This window comes from Somniosus microcephalus, chromosome 26 (genome assembly GCF_052327205.1).
Source record: "Somniosus microcephalus isolate GS21.2 chromosome 26, FLI_Smic_1.0, whole genome shotgun sequence".
In the NCBI taxonomy this organism is placed as follows: domain Eukaryota; kingdom Metazoa; phylum Chordata; class Chondrichthyes; order Squaliformes; family Somniosidae; genus Somniosus; species Somniosus microcephalus.
The window spans coordinates 45,549,424-45,566,712 of NC_141012.1; the positions used below are offsets into that span (position 1 = coordinate 45,549,424).

The 17,289-nt window shown below is 46.0% G+C and overlaps 1 protein-coding gene across 1 annotated transcript in view; it reads right to left on the minus strand.

The window, feature by feature from the left end:
- The window catches only part of kirrel3a (kirre like nephrin family adhesion molecule 3a), a 164,702-nt gene that overhangs the window by 46,190 nt on the left and 101,223 nt on the right, over positions 1-17,289 (minus strand). Inside the window, exon 8 of the mRNA XM_085968236.1 lies at positions 15,203-15,310. Within this exon, the coding sequence (XP_085824362.1) occupies positions 15,203-15,310 (108 nt within the window). The remainder of the gene's footprint in view (positions 1-15,202; positions 15,311-17,289) is intronic.

A 17,289-nucleotide genomic window follows, 5' to 3' on the forward strand; every position in this document is an offset into this window, starting at 1 on the left:
CCTGATACTGAGTTAAACCAGGAAGAAAACAAACTCCTGTTTAACACGTTCTCTGTTCTAAAATAATTTCACCTCAGTTCTTTAAAAATAAAAGCTAATTTTTTCACTTATTCCTGAACAACATCTCTGGAAAGATGGCATTCGACCAGGACACTGCGTTAATGTAAGAAATCAGACAGATGCTTCAACATGGAGATGGTGTGATTAATATTCAGGAAAGACAAGCTTAATTGAGCTGAAGGGCCATCTTTACCAACCCCAATTTTATGGTCAAAGCCTGAGGCCTAAAGCAGAAGCAGAGCATTGGTGCGCAGTACCAACCGAGTGACACAGTTAGGGTTAGGGTTAGGGTTAGCGTTAGGGTTATGGTTAGAGTTATGGTTAGGGTTAGTGCGCAGTGCCAACCGAGTGACACGGTTAGGGTTAGAGTTAGAGTTAGAGTTAGGGTTAGGGTTAGGGTTACGGTTAGTGCGCACTGCCAACCGAGTGACATGGTTTTAATTGCTGTCCATGACAGGTTAATGTTACTGTGCTGTAGTGGCTTGGGTGGAATTGTCAGAAAGCAAAGAGCCATTAGATCACTAACTAGTCACTAATCAATATTCAAATCTATTGGCTGCCTCAGTGCTCTAATAGTCATAACAATGGACACAAAAACGGGGTTAATTTTGACTGCGGGCGATAGTGTAAAACAGGCGCCCGTTGTACATTTCCCCCAATTGAAGTCAATGAACTGAAAATTGGGAGAGATTGTACAAGGTGCAGCTGAATCGACATCGCCTGATTTACACTATCGCCCAAAGTCAAGATTACCCCCTTCTCTAAAAAGGCAGACAGATTTTAATAGCTGAATTCTCATATCGTTTTGAACAAATTGATTTGATGAGGTGTTAGAAACGAAACACTTTATCGAGGGTGTATTGTGGTATCAGCTACTTTCTTCTTGGACGCAATAGACAAGGGGTTAAAATTAAATTCACCATCAGAATTGGCCCAGTCTGGGTGATAGATACGGCTCACGGCACGGCCGAGACACGCTGGAGTTCAGCAAGACTTTGTTATAACAGTTGGTTGCTGCTTTGGTCTTGAACAGGGATCTAACTAAATTAATTAAAGGCTAAGTCATGGCAGGACAGCTCGGCCCCGTGGCATGCTCCTCCTGCACTATGTGGGAAATCACGGACACTTCCTGTGTCCTTGAAGACCATGTGTGCAGGAAGTGTATCCAGCTGCAGCTACAGACAGACCGCATTGCGGTGCTGGAGCTGTGAATGGATACATACTGGAGCATTTGCGATGCTGAGGACATCGTGGATAGCACGTTTATGGAGTTGGTCACACCGCAGGTAAAGGCTGCACAGGAAGGAAGGGAATGGGTGACCACCAGGCAGAGTAGTAGGCGCAGGCAGGTAGTGCAGGGGTCCCCTGTGATCATCCCCCTCTCAAACAGATATGCCACTTTGGATATTGTTGAGGGAGATGGCTTATCGGGGGAAGGCAGCAGCAGCCAACCTCCTGGCACCATGGGTGGTTCTGCTGCACAGGACGGGAGGAAAAAGAGGGGGAGAGCTATAGTGATAGGGGATTCTATTGTAAGGGGAATAGATAGGCGTTTCTGCGGCCACAAGCGAGACTCCAGGATGGTATGTTGTCTCCCTGGTGCAAGGGTCAAGGATGTCTCGGGGTGGCTGCAGGGCATTCTGGAGGGGGAGGGTGAACAACCAGTTGTTGTGGTGCATATAGGTACCAACGATATAGGTAAAAACGGGATGAGGTCCAAAAGGCTGATTATAGGGAGTTAGGAGGTAAATTAAAAAATAGGACCTCAAAGGTAGTAATCTCAGGATTGCTACCAGTGCCACATGCTAGTCAGAGTAGAAATAGAAGGATATTTCAGATGAATACGTGGCTAGAGGAATGGTGCAAGGGGGAGGGATTCAAATTCCTGGGACATTGGAACCGGTTCTGGGGGAGGCGGGACCAGTACAAACCGGATGGTTTGCACCTGGGCGGGACCTGGACCGATGTCCTAGGGGGAGTATTTACTAGTGCTGTTGGGGAGGGTTTAAATTAAAATGGGTTGGGAACCTGTGCAGGGAGACAGAGGAAAGGGAAGTAATGATAGAAACAAAAGATAGGAAGGAGAAAAGCAAAAGTGGAATGCAGAGAAATCAAGGGTGTAAATCAAACAGGGCTACAGTAAATAATAATTCTAAAAAAACAACCCTGAAGGCTTTGTGTCTTAATGAGAGGAGCATTCGTAATAAGGTGGATGAATTAGCTGCGCAAATAGATGTAAATGGATATGATGTGATTGGAATTATAGAGACATGGCTCCAGGGTGACCAAGGCTGGGAATTCAACATCCAGGGGTATTCAATATTCAGGAAGGACAGGCAAAAAGGAAAAGGAGGTGGGGTAGCATTGCTGGTTAACGAGGAGATTAACACTATAGTAAGGAAGGATATTAGCTCTGATGATGTGGAATCTGTATGGGAAAAGCTGAGAAATACCAAGGGGCAGAAAACGTTAGTGAGAGCTGTATACAGACCCCCAAACAGTAATGCTGAGTTTGGGGATGGCATTAAATGGGAAATTAGAGACGCATGCAATAAGGGCACAGCAGTTATCATGGGTGACTTTAATCGACATATAGATTGGGCTAACCAAATTAGGGACAATACTGTGGAGGAGGAATTCCTGGAGTGCATAGGGGATGGTTTCCTGGACCAATATGTCGAGGAACAAACCACAGATCAGGCCATCTTAGACTGGGTATTATGTAATGAGAAATGATTAATTAACAATGTTGTTGTGCAAGGCCCCTTGGGGAGGAGCGATCATAATATGATAGAATTCTTCATTAAGATGGAGAGTGAAGTAGTTGACTCAGAGACTAGGGTCCTGAATTGAAATAAAGGAAACTACGATGGTATGAGGGATGAGTTGGCTAGGATGGATTGGGGAACGTTACTTAAAGGGTTGATGGTGGAAAGGCAATGGCAAACATTTAAAGATTGCATGGATGAACTACAGAATTTGTTCATCCCTGTTTGGCATAAAAATAAAACAAAAAAGGTGACTCAACCGTGGCTAACAAGGGGAGTTAGGGATAGCATAAGATCCAAGGAGAGGACATATAAATTGGCCAGAAAAAGCAGCAAACCTGAGGATTGGGAGCAGTATAGGATTCAGAAAAGGAGGACAAAGGGATTAATTAAGAGGGGGAAAATAGATTATGAGAGTAAGGTTGCAGGGAACATAAAAACTGATTGTAAAAGCTTCTATAGATATGTGAAGAGAAAAAGATTGCTGAAGTCAAGCGTAGGTCTCTTGCAGTCAGAATCAGGGGAATTTATAATGGGGAACAAAGACATGGCAGACCAATTAAATACATACTTTGGTCCTGTCTTCACAAAGGAGGACACAAATAACATTCCAGAGATGTCGGGGAACATAGGGTCTAATGAGAGGGAGGTATGAATAAAATCAGTATTTGTAGGGAAATGGTGTTAGGGAAATTGACGGCATTGAAGGCCGATAAATCCCCAGGGCTTGATAATCTACATCCTAGGGTACTTAAGGAAATGGCCCTAGAAATAGCAAATGCATTGCTGGTCATCTTCCAAAATTCTATAGATTCTGGAATAGTTCCCATAGATTGGAGGGTAGCTAATGTAACCCCACTATTCAAATAAGGTGGTAGAGAGAAAACAGGGAATTATAGAGCAGTAAGCCTGACATTGGTAGTGGGGAAAATGCGAGAGTCCATTATAAAAGATGAAATGGCAGAGCACTTGGAAAACAGTGACAGGATCGGACAAAGTCAACATGGATTTACAAAAGGTAAATCATGCTTGACTAATCTACTGGAATTTTTTGAGGATGTAACTGCTAAAATAGATAAGGGAGAACCAGTGGATGTGGTGTATTTGGACTTTCAGAGGGCTTTCGATAAGGTCCCACATAAGAGATTAGCATGCAAAATTAAGGCACATGGGATTGGGGGCAAGGTATTCACTTGGATAGAGAACTGGTTGGCAGACTGAAAGCAAAGAGTTGGAATAAAGGGGTCTTTTTCCAAGTGGCAGGCAGTGACTAGTGGGGTACCGCAAGGATCGGTCCTAGGACCCCAGCTGTTCACAATATATATTAATGATCTGGACGAGGGAATTGGATGTAATATCTCCAAATTTGCAGACGACACAAAGCTGCGTGGGAGGGTATGCTGTGAGGAGGATGTCGTGAAACTCCAGTGTGATTTGGACAGGTTGGGTGATTGGGCAGAAACATGGCAAATGCACTATAATGTGGATAAATGTGAGGTTATCCACTTTGGTGGCAAAAACAGGAAGGCAGATTATTATTTGAATGGCAATAGATTGGGAGAAGGGGAAGTGCAAAGAGACCTGGGTGTTCTTGTGCACCAGTCGCTGAAGGTAAGCATGCAGGTGCAGCAGGCAGTTAAGACGGGAAATGGTATGTTGGCCTTCGTAGCAAGAGGGTTCGAGTACATGAACAAGGATGTCTTGCTGTAGTTGTACAGGGCCTTGGTGAGACCGCACCTTGAGTATTGTGTGCAGTTTTGGTCACCTTATCTGAGGAAGGATGTTCTTGCCATGGAAGGAGTGCAGCGAATATTCACCAGGCTGATACCTGGGATGGCAGGAATGACGTATGAGGAGAGATTGTGTCGATTGGGCTTATACTCACTGGAGTTTAGAAGATTGAGAGGGGATCTCATCGAAACCTATAAAATTCTGTCAGGCCTGGACAGACTAGATGTAGGAAGGATGTGCCCGATGGCCGGGGAGTCCAGAACCAGGGGTCATAGTCTAATGATAAGGGGTAAGCCATTTAGGACTGAGATGAGGAGGAATTTCTTCACCCAGAGAGTGGTGAACCTGTGGAATTCTCTGCCACAGAGGGCAGTGGAGGCCAGTTCATTAAATATATTCAAGAAGGAGTTGGATATATTTCTTAAGGCTAAAGGGATCAAGGGATATGGGGAGAAGGCAGGGACAGGGTACTGAATGTGGATGATCAGCCATGATCTCATTGAATAGCGGAGCAGGCTCGAGGGGCCGAATGGCCTGCTCCTGCTCCTATCTTCTATGTTTCTATGTTTCTATGAATAAACGGGTCTTTTTCCGAGTGGCAGGCAGTGACTAGTGGGGAACCGCAGGGATCGGTGCTAGGACCCAGCTATTCACAATATATATTAATGATCTAGACAAGGGAACTAGATGTGATATCTCCAAGTTTGCAGACGACACAAAGCTCGGTGGGCATGTGTGCTGTGAGGAGGATGCAGAGAAACTCCAGTATGATTTGGACAGTTTGGGTGATTGGGCAGATGCATGGCAGATGCAGTATAATGTGGATACATGCGAGGTTATCCACTTTGGTGGCAAAAATAGGAAGACAGATTATTATCTGAACGGCAATAAATTGGGAAAAGGGCAACGAGACCTGGGTGTCCTTGTGCACCAGTCGCTGAAGGTAAGCATGCAGGTGCAGCACGCGGTTAAGAAGGCAATTGGTATGTTGGCCTTCATAGCAAGAGGATTTGAGTACAGGAGCAAGGCTGTCTTGCCGCAGTTGTACAGGGCCTTGGTGAGACTGCACCTTGAGTATTGTGTGCAGTTTTGGTCGCCTTATCTGAGGAAGGATGTTCTTGCCATGGAGAGAGTGCAGCGAAGATTCACCAGGTTGATACCTGGGATGGCAGGAATGACGTATGAGGAGAGATTGGGTCGATTCGGCTTATATTCGCTGGAGTTTAGAAGAATGAGAGGAGATCTTATTGAAACTTATAAAATTCTAACAGGACTAGACAGACTAGATGCAGGAAGGATGTTCCCAATGGTCGGGGAGTCCAGAACCAGGGGTCACAGTCTAAGGATAAGTGGTAAGCCATTTAGGACAGAGATGAGGAGGAATTTCTTCACCCAGAGAGTGGTGAACCTGTGGAATTCTCTACCACAGAAGGCAGTTGAGGCCAACTTATTAAATATATTCAAGAAGGAGTTAGATATATTTCTTAAGGCTAAAGGGATCAAGGGATATGGGGAGAAGGCAGGGACAGGGTACTGAGTTTGGATGATCAGCCATGATCGCATTAAATGGCGGAACAGGCTCGAGGGGCCGAATGGCTTACTCCTGCTCCTATCTTCTGTTTCTATGGGGGAAAAATTCGGTATCGCCCCATTTGGGGCGCCGTTATTGGCCGTGCACAAAGTTTAGTGCCTGGCGCTAATTTTCGCCTCTGACAGCAAACTTGGCTTTTATCGCCCCTGGAGGTGTTTGGAGCACTAAATCAGGCACTTCACACCTGTCTTAAGGCGCAAACGCCGAGGAGTGAGGCGCTACCTCAGAGCGCTGGCGAAGCAAGGAAGGGCAAATCAAAATAAACCTGCAAAGTGCTGCTCAATACTCAAAACTCCTTCACACAGAGTTGAATCTCTCCAGAAGTCTCTCTCTCTCTCTCAGAATGCGTGGTGCAATAATGTCACCGACAAAAAAAGGCAGGAAGTGGTCGCCTTTAAATAGCGCTCCCCTAGTCCCTTTCTGACGACATAACGCTGCCCTCAACCTGTCGTTGCTAGCGGCAGGCGGTAAGGCAGGTGGCGCCACTCAATATCTGGTCCGGGGCACTAACGGGGCGTTGCGCACTCGAATGACGTCACAATTTGCCGGCGCAGGAGATCGTGGCGGAAGTGTTTAGCGCCACCGCAAAATGTCTGGTCAATTTCACGAGCGGCACAAATATCGCCGCGCCTGGCCTCTAGTTGCTTTGCGTCCCAATTGTCGCCCTCTTAAGACACTAACGGGAGGCGCAAACAACTGAATTTTTCCCCCTATGTTTCCACCCCATAGGTTGTTCTAAGTAGTTTGGGACAGATTCATCTTTTTTAATTCAAAGACAGGTGTCCTGTCGAACCTGTTTAGCTATATGTTTGATAGGCATCTGTATGTTGTGAGCAAATACAGTTTTGAATCCTGTGAATGGCTGATCAGATAATGGAGTTTGAGAGATACATTTTAATGTCCTTTATTCCAAAATGATCTTCAAAGCGTTTTGAGGGTACAGGAAACTCTCTTTTAACCGACACCTAAATTATCCGGAAATCTCTCTTAACCAGCAAAATTCAGGAGTACGTTCAGGTAAGCTTTACTTTATATTAGTGGCTGTGTAACCGGGGTTCCTGGATCTGTGGCCGTGTAACCGGGGTTCCTGCACCTGTGGCCGTGCAACAGGGACTCCTGGATCTGTGGCCGTGTAACCGGGACTCCTGCACAGGTGCCGTGTAACCGGGGCTCCTGCACCTGTGGCCGTGTACGGGGCTCTAGTACTTTGGTAAGTATACCTCTCTGTAATCCGGACTTTTTGATCAACCGGCACCACGCCGGTCCCGTCGGTGCCGGATAAGAAAGAGTTTCCTGTATTTTGGTGACTGACATTCTCTGACAGCAGTCATTCTGAAGCTGGCAGTGATAGGGACTCACCAAGCTGCCACGTAGGTAGTGATCAGGTTTCCTTTAATGATGAGAGTTAGCACAGGAGAAACACCTTTGACATTCAGAGAATAAAGAAGTGTGTAATTACTGTAAATCAGCTGTTTGTATTGTACTAAAAACAGAAAATGCTGGAGACACTCAGCAGGTCAGGCAGCATCTGTGAAGAGAGAGAAACAGGAGTTAATGTTTCAGGTCGATGATCTTTCATCTGACCTTAACTCTGTTTCTCTCTTCACAGATGCTGCCTGACCTGCTGAGTGTCTCCAGCATTTTCTGCTTTTATTTCAGATTTCCAGCATCTGCAGTATTTTCTTTTTGTGTTTGTATTGTACTGTTCATTTATCTGTTTACTGTTCAATAAAACTGACTACCAGTTTGAACAAAGAAGTTGCATTTATAAAGTGCGATTCACAATCTCTGGAGGTTTTAAAGTGCTTTACAGCCAATGCAGCACTCTTTGAAGTGTAGTCACTGTTATGGCAGCCAAGTTGTGCACAGCAAGGTCCTACAAACAGTAATGAGATAAATGACCAGATAATCTGTTTTTGATGTTGTTTGAGGGATAAATATTGGTCACGACACCGGGGAGAACTCCCCTGCTCTTCTTCGAATAGTGCCGTGGGATCTTTTGCGTCCATCTGAGAGGGCGTACGCGGCCTTGGTAAACAGTGACCTGCTGAGTATCTCCAACATTTTCTGTTTTTATTTCAGATTTCCAGCACCTGCAGTATTTTCTTTTTATATCTGTTTTAGGAGTTGGTTTAGGGATAAATATTGGCCCAGGACACCGGGGAGAACTCCCCTGCCCTTCTTTAAATAGTGCCATGGGATCTTTTGTGCCTTTTGAGGTGGCAGACGGGGCCTCAGTTTAACGTCTCATCCAAAAGACAACACCTCCAACAGTGCAGCACTCCCTCAGCACTGCACTGGGAGTGTCAGCCTAGATTTTGTGCTCAAGTCTCTGGAGTGGGTCTTGAACCCACAACCTTCTGTCTCACAGATGAAAGTGCTTCCACTGAACCACGGCTGACACCTTTATAAGCTACACCATGGTAATTGGTGGTCAATTATAAAGAGCGGCTAGAAGTGGTCTTTTACCTTGCACTTGTTATCTCTCTCTCTCTCTCTCTCTCTCTCTCTCTCTCACACATATACAACTGGTATTAACACCTTTACCTAAAACCTGTTCTGTTCCCAATTACTAGTTCTTTTTTCCTTTCCCCCGCTGCCGTCTCTTTCTGCAAGATGACTTCACTGACTTTATAAATCCAAGCTCCGGATTCTCTAATCTTTCTCATTTACTTTCTGCTGGTTTTCGAGTGAAGATTGACACAACCTGCTTCCTCATAATATTGCCTTTAAAGCCTCTTGGCTCAAGTTCCCCTGTCTTTGCAGCTTATATTGCTTTATGTGTTCCTTTAATCAGAATCGCTCTAGTGTTCTGAATCTGTTTCCTAATCCTGAGATTTCAGACACTGCTTCTTCTAAACCTCCATCATTCTCCAGCTCATGTCCTCAGATTATTGCTGTGAGGGATAGTTAGTATTTTTTAAAATCTTCTCTGCTTTTCATTATTCTCAATCTTCTTTCCTTGTCTCTAATATTCTAAGGACACAGTCCTCTCCCTTGTCTCTGGCTATCCCAGGTTCCAGTGACATAAGAACATAGCGACGTAAAGTACCAGAAAAGACCACTACAGTCCATCGGCCAGTTACACGCTTCACGCCACTATTCAGTACCTCTTGAAAATATGAGAAAGTAAATGCAAAAGAAAGACTTTTAGCGCCTTTCACAACTTTAGGATGTCCCAAAGCACTTTACAGTCAATGAAGTATTTCTGAAGTGTAGTCACTGTTGTAATGTAGGAAACGCAGCAGCCAATTGGCGCACAGCAAGCTCCCACAAACAGCAATGTGATAATGACCAGATAATCTGATTTTTAGTGATGCTGATTGAGGGAAAAATATTAACTGTCTCTCACTCTGCCAACACATTTCACACTTCAGCTAGAGCCATTGGCAGCACGGTGGCATAGTGATTAGCACTGTTGCCTCACAGCGCCAGGGACCCAGGTTCAAATCTGGCCTCGGGTGACTGTCTGTGTGGAGTTTGCATATTCTGCCTGTGTTTGCGTGGGTTTTCTCCGGGTGCTCCGGTTTCCTCCCACAGTCCAAAGATGTGCAGGTTAGGTTGATTGGCCATGATAAATTGACCCTTAGTGTTAGGGGGATTAAATACATGGGGTTACGGGGATAGGGTGGGATATGTGTTGGTGTAGGGGTTACGGGGATCGGGTGGGATATGTATCGGTGCAGGCTCGATGGGCCGAAATGGCCTCTATCTGCATTGTGGGGTTTCTGTGATTGTCTGTTTCTTTACCTGTCCTATTACTATCTCGTCTCACCTTGACTATCTCCTAATGTCTCTTCTTTCATCCCCTCCCCCATTTCCCAGCCCCCAAACTGCCTTTTAATCTTTTCATTTCCTGCCTTTTTTTCTCAGTTCTGTAGAAGGGTTTCGACCCGAAACGTTGACTGTATTTCTCTCTCCACGGATGTTGCCTGGCCTGCTGAGTTTTTCCAGCATTTTCTGTTGTTATGGGGGAAAAATATTGTCCAGGACACCGGGGATAACTCCCCTGCTCCTCTTCGAAATAGTGCCATGGGATCTTTAACGTCCACCTGAGAGAGCAGACGGGGCCTCGGTTTAACGTCTCATCCGAAAGACGGCACCTCCGACAGTGCAGCATTCCCTCAGCACTGCACTGGAGTGTCAGCCTGGAATTTTTGTGCTCAAGTCTCTGAAGTGGGACATGAACTCATGACCTTCTGACTCAGATATAGTGACTTTAATGTAATAAGATGTTCCACGGCGTTATCAGACAAATTTTGCCAACGAGCCACATAAGGCGATATTAGGACATGTGATCACAGATCAGAAACTTGGTCAAAGAGGTCGGTTTTAAGGAGCGACTTAAAGGAGGAGAGAGAGGTTTAGGGAGGGAATTCCAGAGCTTAGGGTCGAGGCAGCTGAAGGCACGGCCGCCAATGGTTGAGTGAAGAAAATTGGGGATGCACAAGAGGCCGGAATTGGAATTCCCTCCTCATATTGGGTGTCTGCCCCCATCCCAGGCATTAGGCACCTGCCCACAAAATGCAAATCATCTGAACCTGGAATAACAGGTGACGACAGGTGTGTTCCAGTCAGACACAATCCAACAGCGCATTGCCTGACTTGCGTTAGGTGGGAAGGGGTGTGGAATCAGCCGCATTATCATGGCACTAGAGCATGAGGATTTGAACAGAGAAGTGATTCAAACAAAATCGCTTGGGATTGAGCTGAGGAACAGCAAGGAACTGGTGTTATAAATGGGAGAATATTAAAGACTGCACACAGTTGGAAGAAAATTGAGGATGAAATTTGTAGATAAGTTAGAGAGGTTTTAATTAATAATAGTTAAGCCCCGATTTTTAACCTAACCAGCTTGGCAGGAGCAGGATAAGGTTTAGGTTGGATGCCCGTTTTACACCCTGCCCCATTTTTAGGCTCCATTTAAATTAGGCGCGATGTAAAGCGGGCATCTGACTCTAATCCACCCCATTCCCGCTGGGCAGGATAGATTAAATTGGGGGCATAGAATATTAGTCTATTTTATGTATCCAAAAATAGGATGGAGAAATTACATGCTATTTACAGCACAGAAACAAACCATTCAACCCAACAGGTCCACATGAGCCTAACTAACTATCCATAAGGAAATGTTTGTAGTGAGAATGGGAAGGTTTTCTTTAAGTACTTAGGGCCGTTTTCTCAGTCAATGGGTCTAATTCTCATCTGTGGGTCTAAATTCAGTTCTAAGCTGCTCAGAACTGATGCAAGTCCCACCTGCAGCTCAAGTGCTAATACCATTCAATTCTCTGGTCTAAGCTCATTTAAATAATATTCACAGTTCCAGGTGCAAGCTCAGCCGGGCCACAGGATTGCAAGATAATTACGATCAGAGAGGTCATTCGACCCATCAGCTCATCTGCCCAGAGTGGTCCTGAAGTCCCATTTCCCCTCCCCCCTCCACCGCCCCCATTACACATCTAACTGGATCTTAAATAATTCCAGGATTTTTGCCTCCATTACTCTATCTGGGAGTTCGTTCCATACATTCATCCCTCCTTTTGTGAAGAAGTAGTTCCTGATATCAGTCCTAAATTTACCTTTAACTAGTATAAACCTGTGAACCCTTGTTTTACACTCGGAGCCTACTGTTTATCATCTTGTACAATGCTATAGAATCACCTCTGACATTTCCTTTCAAGGCTGAAATGCCCAAGTTTCTTCCCCTTTCCTCATAACCTGTGATATCTAAGACTTGGGATTAATCTTGTGGTTCTTCTTCTGAACTGCACCCAAAACCTGAATGTCTGCCTTGTGTCTTGATGCCTTGAACTGGACACCGTGCTGAAGGCGTGATTTAGCGAGAGCACCATGCAGTTTGATCATGATTTGCCCTGACTTGTATTCCACTATTTTGGTTCAATAGGTAACGTTATATTAGCTTTAATTGGCCCAGAAATCTGGGTCCCCACACGTGAGTACGCACGGGGTACTCACGCGCAGGCCCAACGAAAGTGCCGGTTTCATGCATGCACTGCGCATGCGCGGGAAACCAGAACTTCCGTTCCCTTAAAGGAAGGGGTTGACAGGTGGAACGCGTGCGCCGGAGAGGCAGCGCGTGCGCATCGAACTTACGTTTTTTTTCCAGGTTTCTCCGGGAGGGTAAGTCTCCAGGAGTTACACTTTTAAAAAGCAGGCACAAGGCCAGCTTTTAACAAGTTAAGTGGTGAATTAATTAAAATGAAAACATTTTTTCCACAGGTTTATTATTTTTAAATACTTTAAAGCAAGGTAAGTTTATTTTTAGCCCCATTAGAAAATGTAATTAATTTTTTCAAAAATTTAAATTATTGTTTAAAATAGTTATTTCATGTAATTTACAGTTATTTTAAAAATGTGATATATAAAAAAAAATATTTGAAGTTTTAGTGATGTTTTGGGGCTTATAGTATTTATAGGTTTGACAGCTCTTCCTGTCAAACTTATGAATGAAGCATTCCCTGCTACCATTGGCTCTCCATGGCCCACGTAATCCCAGGGGACGCATCGAACTAACTGCGCCCCTGGGATACGCAAGCACTGCGCGCCGGCAGTTGGAGGAGGCCCCGGATCGGAATTCCACGGGGCTCTATAGCTCAAGGGCCGGCGCGGTAGGTAAGTGCAGGTCGGAGGCTTGCACCCGCGGGACGCCCCCGACCCGAATTTCTGGGCTTTGTTCGCTGTTCTGCATCAGCTGGACATGTTGAGCTTCAAGTTTACTCTGACTCCTAGGTCTTTCTTGACTTGATTCTTAGTTATTTCACCACCATTCATGGAGTATGTGCGTTGCCCATCTTTCCTTCCTATGTGCAGTATATTACACTTGTCTGTAATAAATTTCATCTGCCATTTTTCTACCACTTGCTTATGTTGTGCAATTCGTCCTGTAATTTCTGATCTGTCTTTTCCAATTCCCACTGCCTATATTAGTTTGGTATCATCAGCAAATTTGACCAAGTTGCATTAGATTCTTGAGTCCAAGTCACTAATGTCAATTAGCAACTGTTGTGGTCCAAATTCAGATCCCTGGGGCACCAGTGATGCCAAGCCCTGGTTTTAAAAACCTGTAGACTGTAGGGGCGAGGAACCACTGAGAGGGGGAGGGAGTCGCACAGTTTTGAGCTCCTGAAAAAGAATGAGTTCGAGTCGGAGATGGTACGATGACTCTTGATTTCAACAGAGGGAGGAGGGACATGCATGATGGTCAATTCAGAGCATAGGAGGAAAAATAGAGGAACATTCAGAGGAACACTGTGGCAAATCTGCGGTGCAAACAGGACTTCTGAGCATTGAAAATGTCAATTCAAAAACAACTCCTGCTTGGCAGCCTTGAAGCTTCTACTGAACATTTTGTGGTTGAGGCTGTGAGGTGGGGTGGAGTGGGGTAGATGGGGGGGTTGTCTACCTAGTACAGATTCTTGGTAGGGGAAGAATCAAGGGGAGACAGCATCTGGTCTCATTGACAGGTGATGAGAAGGAAGCTACTCTACAGTCACGTGGTATTTAGGAAGAGGTGGGGTTTGGGTAGTCATTACCTGAACTTTGTTTTCTGTTGATGAAAGGAAAGTGATGTCGTCTCAATGGTTTAATCTCTCTCAGACAGTTAGTCTTTGTGAAGGATGGAAGTATACTCTTCACCTGACAATTGTCAATGCGTATACCAGATGGGATTTTCACTATCCACCATGAGTGTTTTTTTCGAGCTGTAATGAAGCACCCTGGAATATTAAAGTTAGCGGGAGTCCAATTAATCACCTGAAAAATCTTTAGTTTCCAGTTTTTCTGCTTGTCTCCTGAAGGCGCCGGCCTTTACTGGGGTTCGGGCTGAATGGGTACCAGCAGCCCGCTGTTATCTCACCCAAGTCACCCATTCGAGTGTGAACCTGGACAGTTCAGTGTCAGCAAGCTGTTCAATTGTGATGGCGTCAGCCAAATCCAAACCCATCCTCTTTAGTGCTCCACAAACAGACACTCCCCAGCAGTTAAATACATGGTTCGAGAGTACGCACCCGCCTTTGTACAACTTACTTTCTGCCTCTTTCTACTGGTCTCACACTAGTTGTAGGTGAGGGGGCCGGTTGAATGGTAGGTGTAGTTGGGAGGGTGGGTGTGTCTGAGATGCGAGGTGCAGCTGGGAAAAAGAAGAGGACGGAACTATGAGACTGTGAGTAGCTGGAAGGGTGGGTGAGTGCAGCCAGGAGGGTGAGGCCGGGAGAGGGGGAATGGGTGAGTCGGAGGAGACGTAGGAACATAAGGAACAGGAGTCGGCCGTTCACCCCCCGAGCCTGCTCTGCCAATCTATTAGATCATTGCTGATCTGCACCTCAACTGCATTTGCAATTGACCACCAGCATTCACAGCCTTTTGGGGGAGAGAATTCCAGATTTCTACTACCACTTGTGTGGAAAACGTGCTTCCTGATTTCCCTCCTGAACGGCCCAGCTCTAATTTTGATGATGTCCGCTCTTTCTTGGTTCCCCCACCAGAGGAAATCGTTTCTCTGAATCCACCCTATCGAAACCTTTTAGCATTTTAAATAACTCGATCAGAACGCCCCTCAATCTCCTGCACTCAAGGGAATAGAAGCCAAGTTTATGCAACGTGTCCTCGTAATTTAACCCTCTAAGTCCCGGTATCATTCTGGTGAATCTGCGCTGCACCCGCTCCAGGGCCAGTATATCCTCCCTGAGGTGTGGTGTCCAAAACTGAACGCAATCACTCCAGTGGGGGTCTGACCGAGGCGCTGTAAAACTGAAGCACAACCTCCTCCCCATTGTATTCCAGCCCGCTTGAGAGAAAGACCAACATTCCATTAGCCTTTTTGATTGATTGTTGTACCTGTGCACTAGCTTTATGTACTTGGACTCCTCTACAGTTCTTAGTTTCGCACTGTATAGAAAATACGACAATTTATCTTGCTTAGGCCCAAACTGAACTCCATCTTGCCACAGTTTTGCCCACACATTTATTCTGTGGGGTTGGATTTGCTTTACCTCTTTTACATACGAAGCTCCCATTCCACTTAGACACTTACTTCTCTGGGAGCGCGAGCAGCAGATGACCGTGATGGTTGCCAAGACAACAACGAACGCCACTCCAGCACCAACTGCCACGCCGATGACGACAGCCAGTGAGAGCGCCTCTGTGGGAAACAAGCACAGGCCACATCAGAGCCAGCAGAGTGAGGGGCGACTAACGCCTAGCAAAGCATCGATGCCCTGCCCAGTTGTGAAAGTTCAGTCAGTGCAGGTTTCGGGCCTCACAGCTGAGTGCATTCCACTGAGGGGCTGACCTTACGAATGTGGGCCTAGAAATAGGGCCGCGTAGATCCCGTTTTTCAGGCTTTACGTGGCCTACTAAGGCCCCAAGATGGCGGGCAGGAAGCGTGTGCACACTCTGGTCGTGAGTGCCATATTGGGTGAGGATAAACAAGACGCGTCCTTTGCCTACGCTTGAAGCAGGTGGTGGGCATCCTTCACGCTTCCTCTGGCCTTCGCTGGCGGTCCGTTGCTTCACGCCAGCTCTATGACAATGAGCTCTGAGGCCCAATGTCTGGGGAGCCTCGGATCACACCACTCTGGTGCAGGGTACTTGCCCTCCCCACCCCCCACCGAATGCCCAAAAATGGACACTCCTAAATATCTAGGCCGTCGGCACCAGTCAGGAGCCTTGCCCCCCTAAAACTTACACCAGAATATCATGTACCCGCTTCCAGACATTTTCCAAACGGATCGGAAATCACAGGGTGAGTGTCCGGGACTTCACTCCTGGAGGGAAAATGCTTCCCACCTAACCTCAACATTCCTAAAATCAGCTCTTAATGGCAGGCTTCTAGAAACCGAAGGAACAGAGATGGGGCAAAGCATATAACGAGAAGGAGATCAAAGAAGCTAAGAGGGCAGATTACGGTAAAGAGGCATCAATAAAGAGTTGTAGAAATCTTGCAGAATAAATTCTCCATGAGTGACCCTAGACAGTGAGCATCCACAGCCTATTCAACAGTGGGGTGCATTGGCAGCTGAATCTGATCCTGTCATCACCTGACATCCACTTTCTAGCTGGAGTCACTGGATGCCAATCAGGGTTGGGCCCCCTGCCTGATTTTTCTGCTCCTTAGCCCAGAGATGCCACGGCCACACGCAGTGTCCAAGGCAGAGATGACCAAGCTGGCCAGATATCCAAGCTGCGATCTGCTCGGCCTTTGTAGCTCAGTGCCAAGCCAGGTGGCACATTCTCCACTGGACCAAGAGTGGGGCTCATCATGTTTAGAGGGCATCAGTGCTGGGAAAGTGGGACAAGTTCCCAATTCACGCAACCTGGTCCGCATCGACAGAAGCCAGCTGCGGACTCGAGCTCAGAGGAGCACCCCTACTGCACTCGCATTCCCAAACCAACCATCTCTGCATGAGGCTGCCAATTTAAGGACAGCTTGGCACTCTTAGGCCGGTACTGGCTCAGTGAGACCATCATCTCATTTGTCTAAAACGCATTAGAAATCAGGTCCATGAGGGGAAAGGCCGGTGTCTAACCTTCCACCCAGTCTACAGCTTGAGTTACTCAGCAAGTGGAGCCTGGCATCTGCAAAGCTCTGATACAACACCATAAAGGATAAATGAGACACAACCGAGAGGTAAGCGAGCTATAAGTCAAACAAATATTTATTATCTGGGCATAAAACGATTACAGCTAAAGTAAACCAGCTGACAGGATTGCGCACAATGGTTCAGGGACGGAAAGCTTTGGGATTTTCAATTTCTGTTCACAAATATATTCATTTACTGCTTATTCACTGAAGCAGAACTGGCTGTGAATGAAGGTGACAACAAGTGAATTTCCATTTAAATACTGGCCCCGATCAAAGGACGGTTCACAGCATATTACAACATCCCTGGTTGGCATAAAAATAAAACAAAAAAGGTGACTCAACCGTGGCTAACAAGGGAAATTAGGGATAGCATACGATCCAAGGAGAGGACATATAAAGTGGCCAGAAAAAGCAGCAAACCTGCGAATTGGGAGCAGTTTAGGATTCAGCAAAGGAGGACAAAGGGATTAATTAAGAGGGGGAAAATAGAATATGAGAGTAAGCTTGCAGGGAACATAAAAACTGACTGTAAAAGC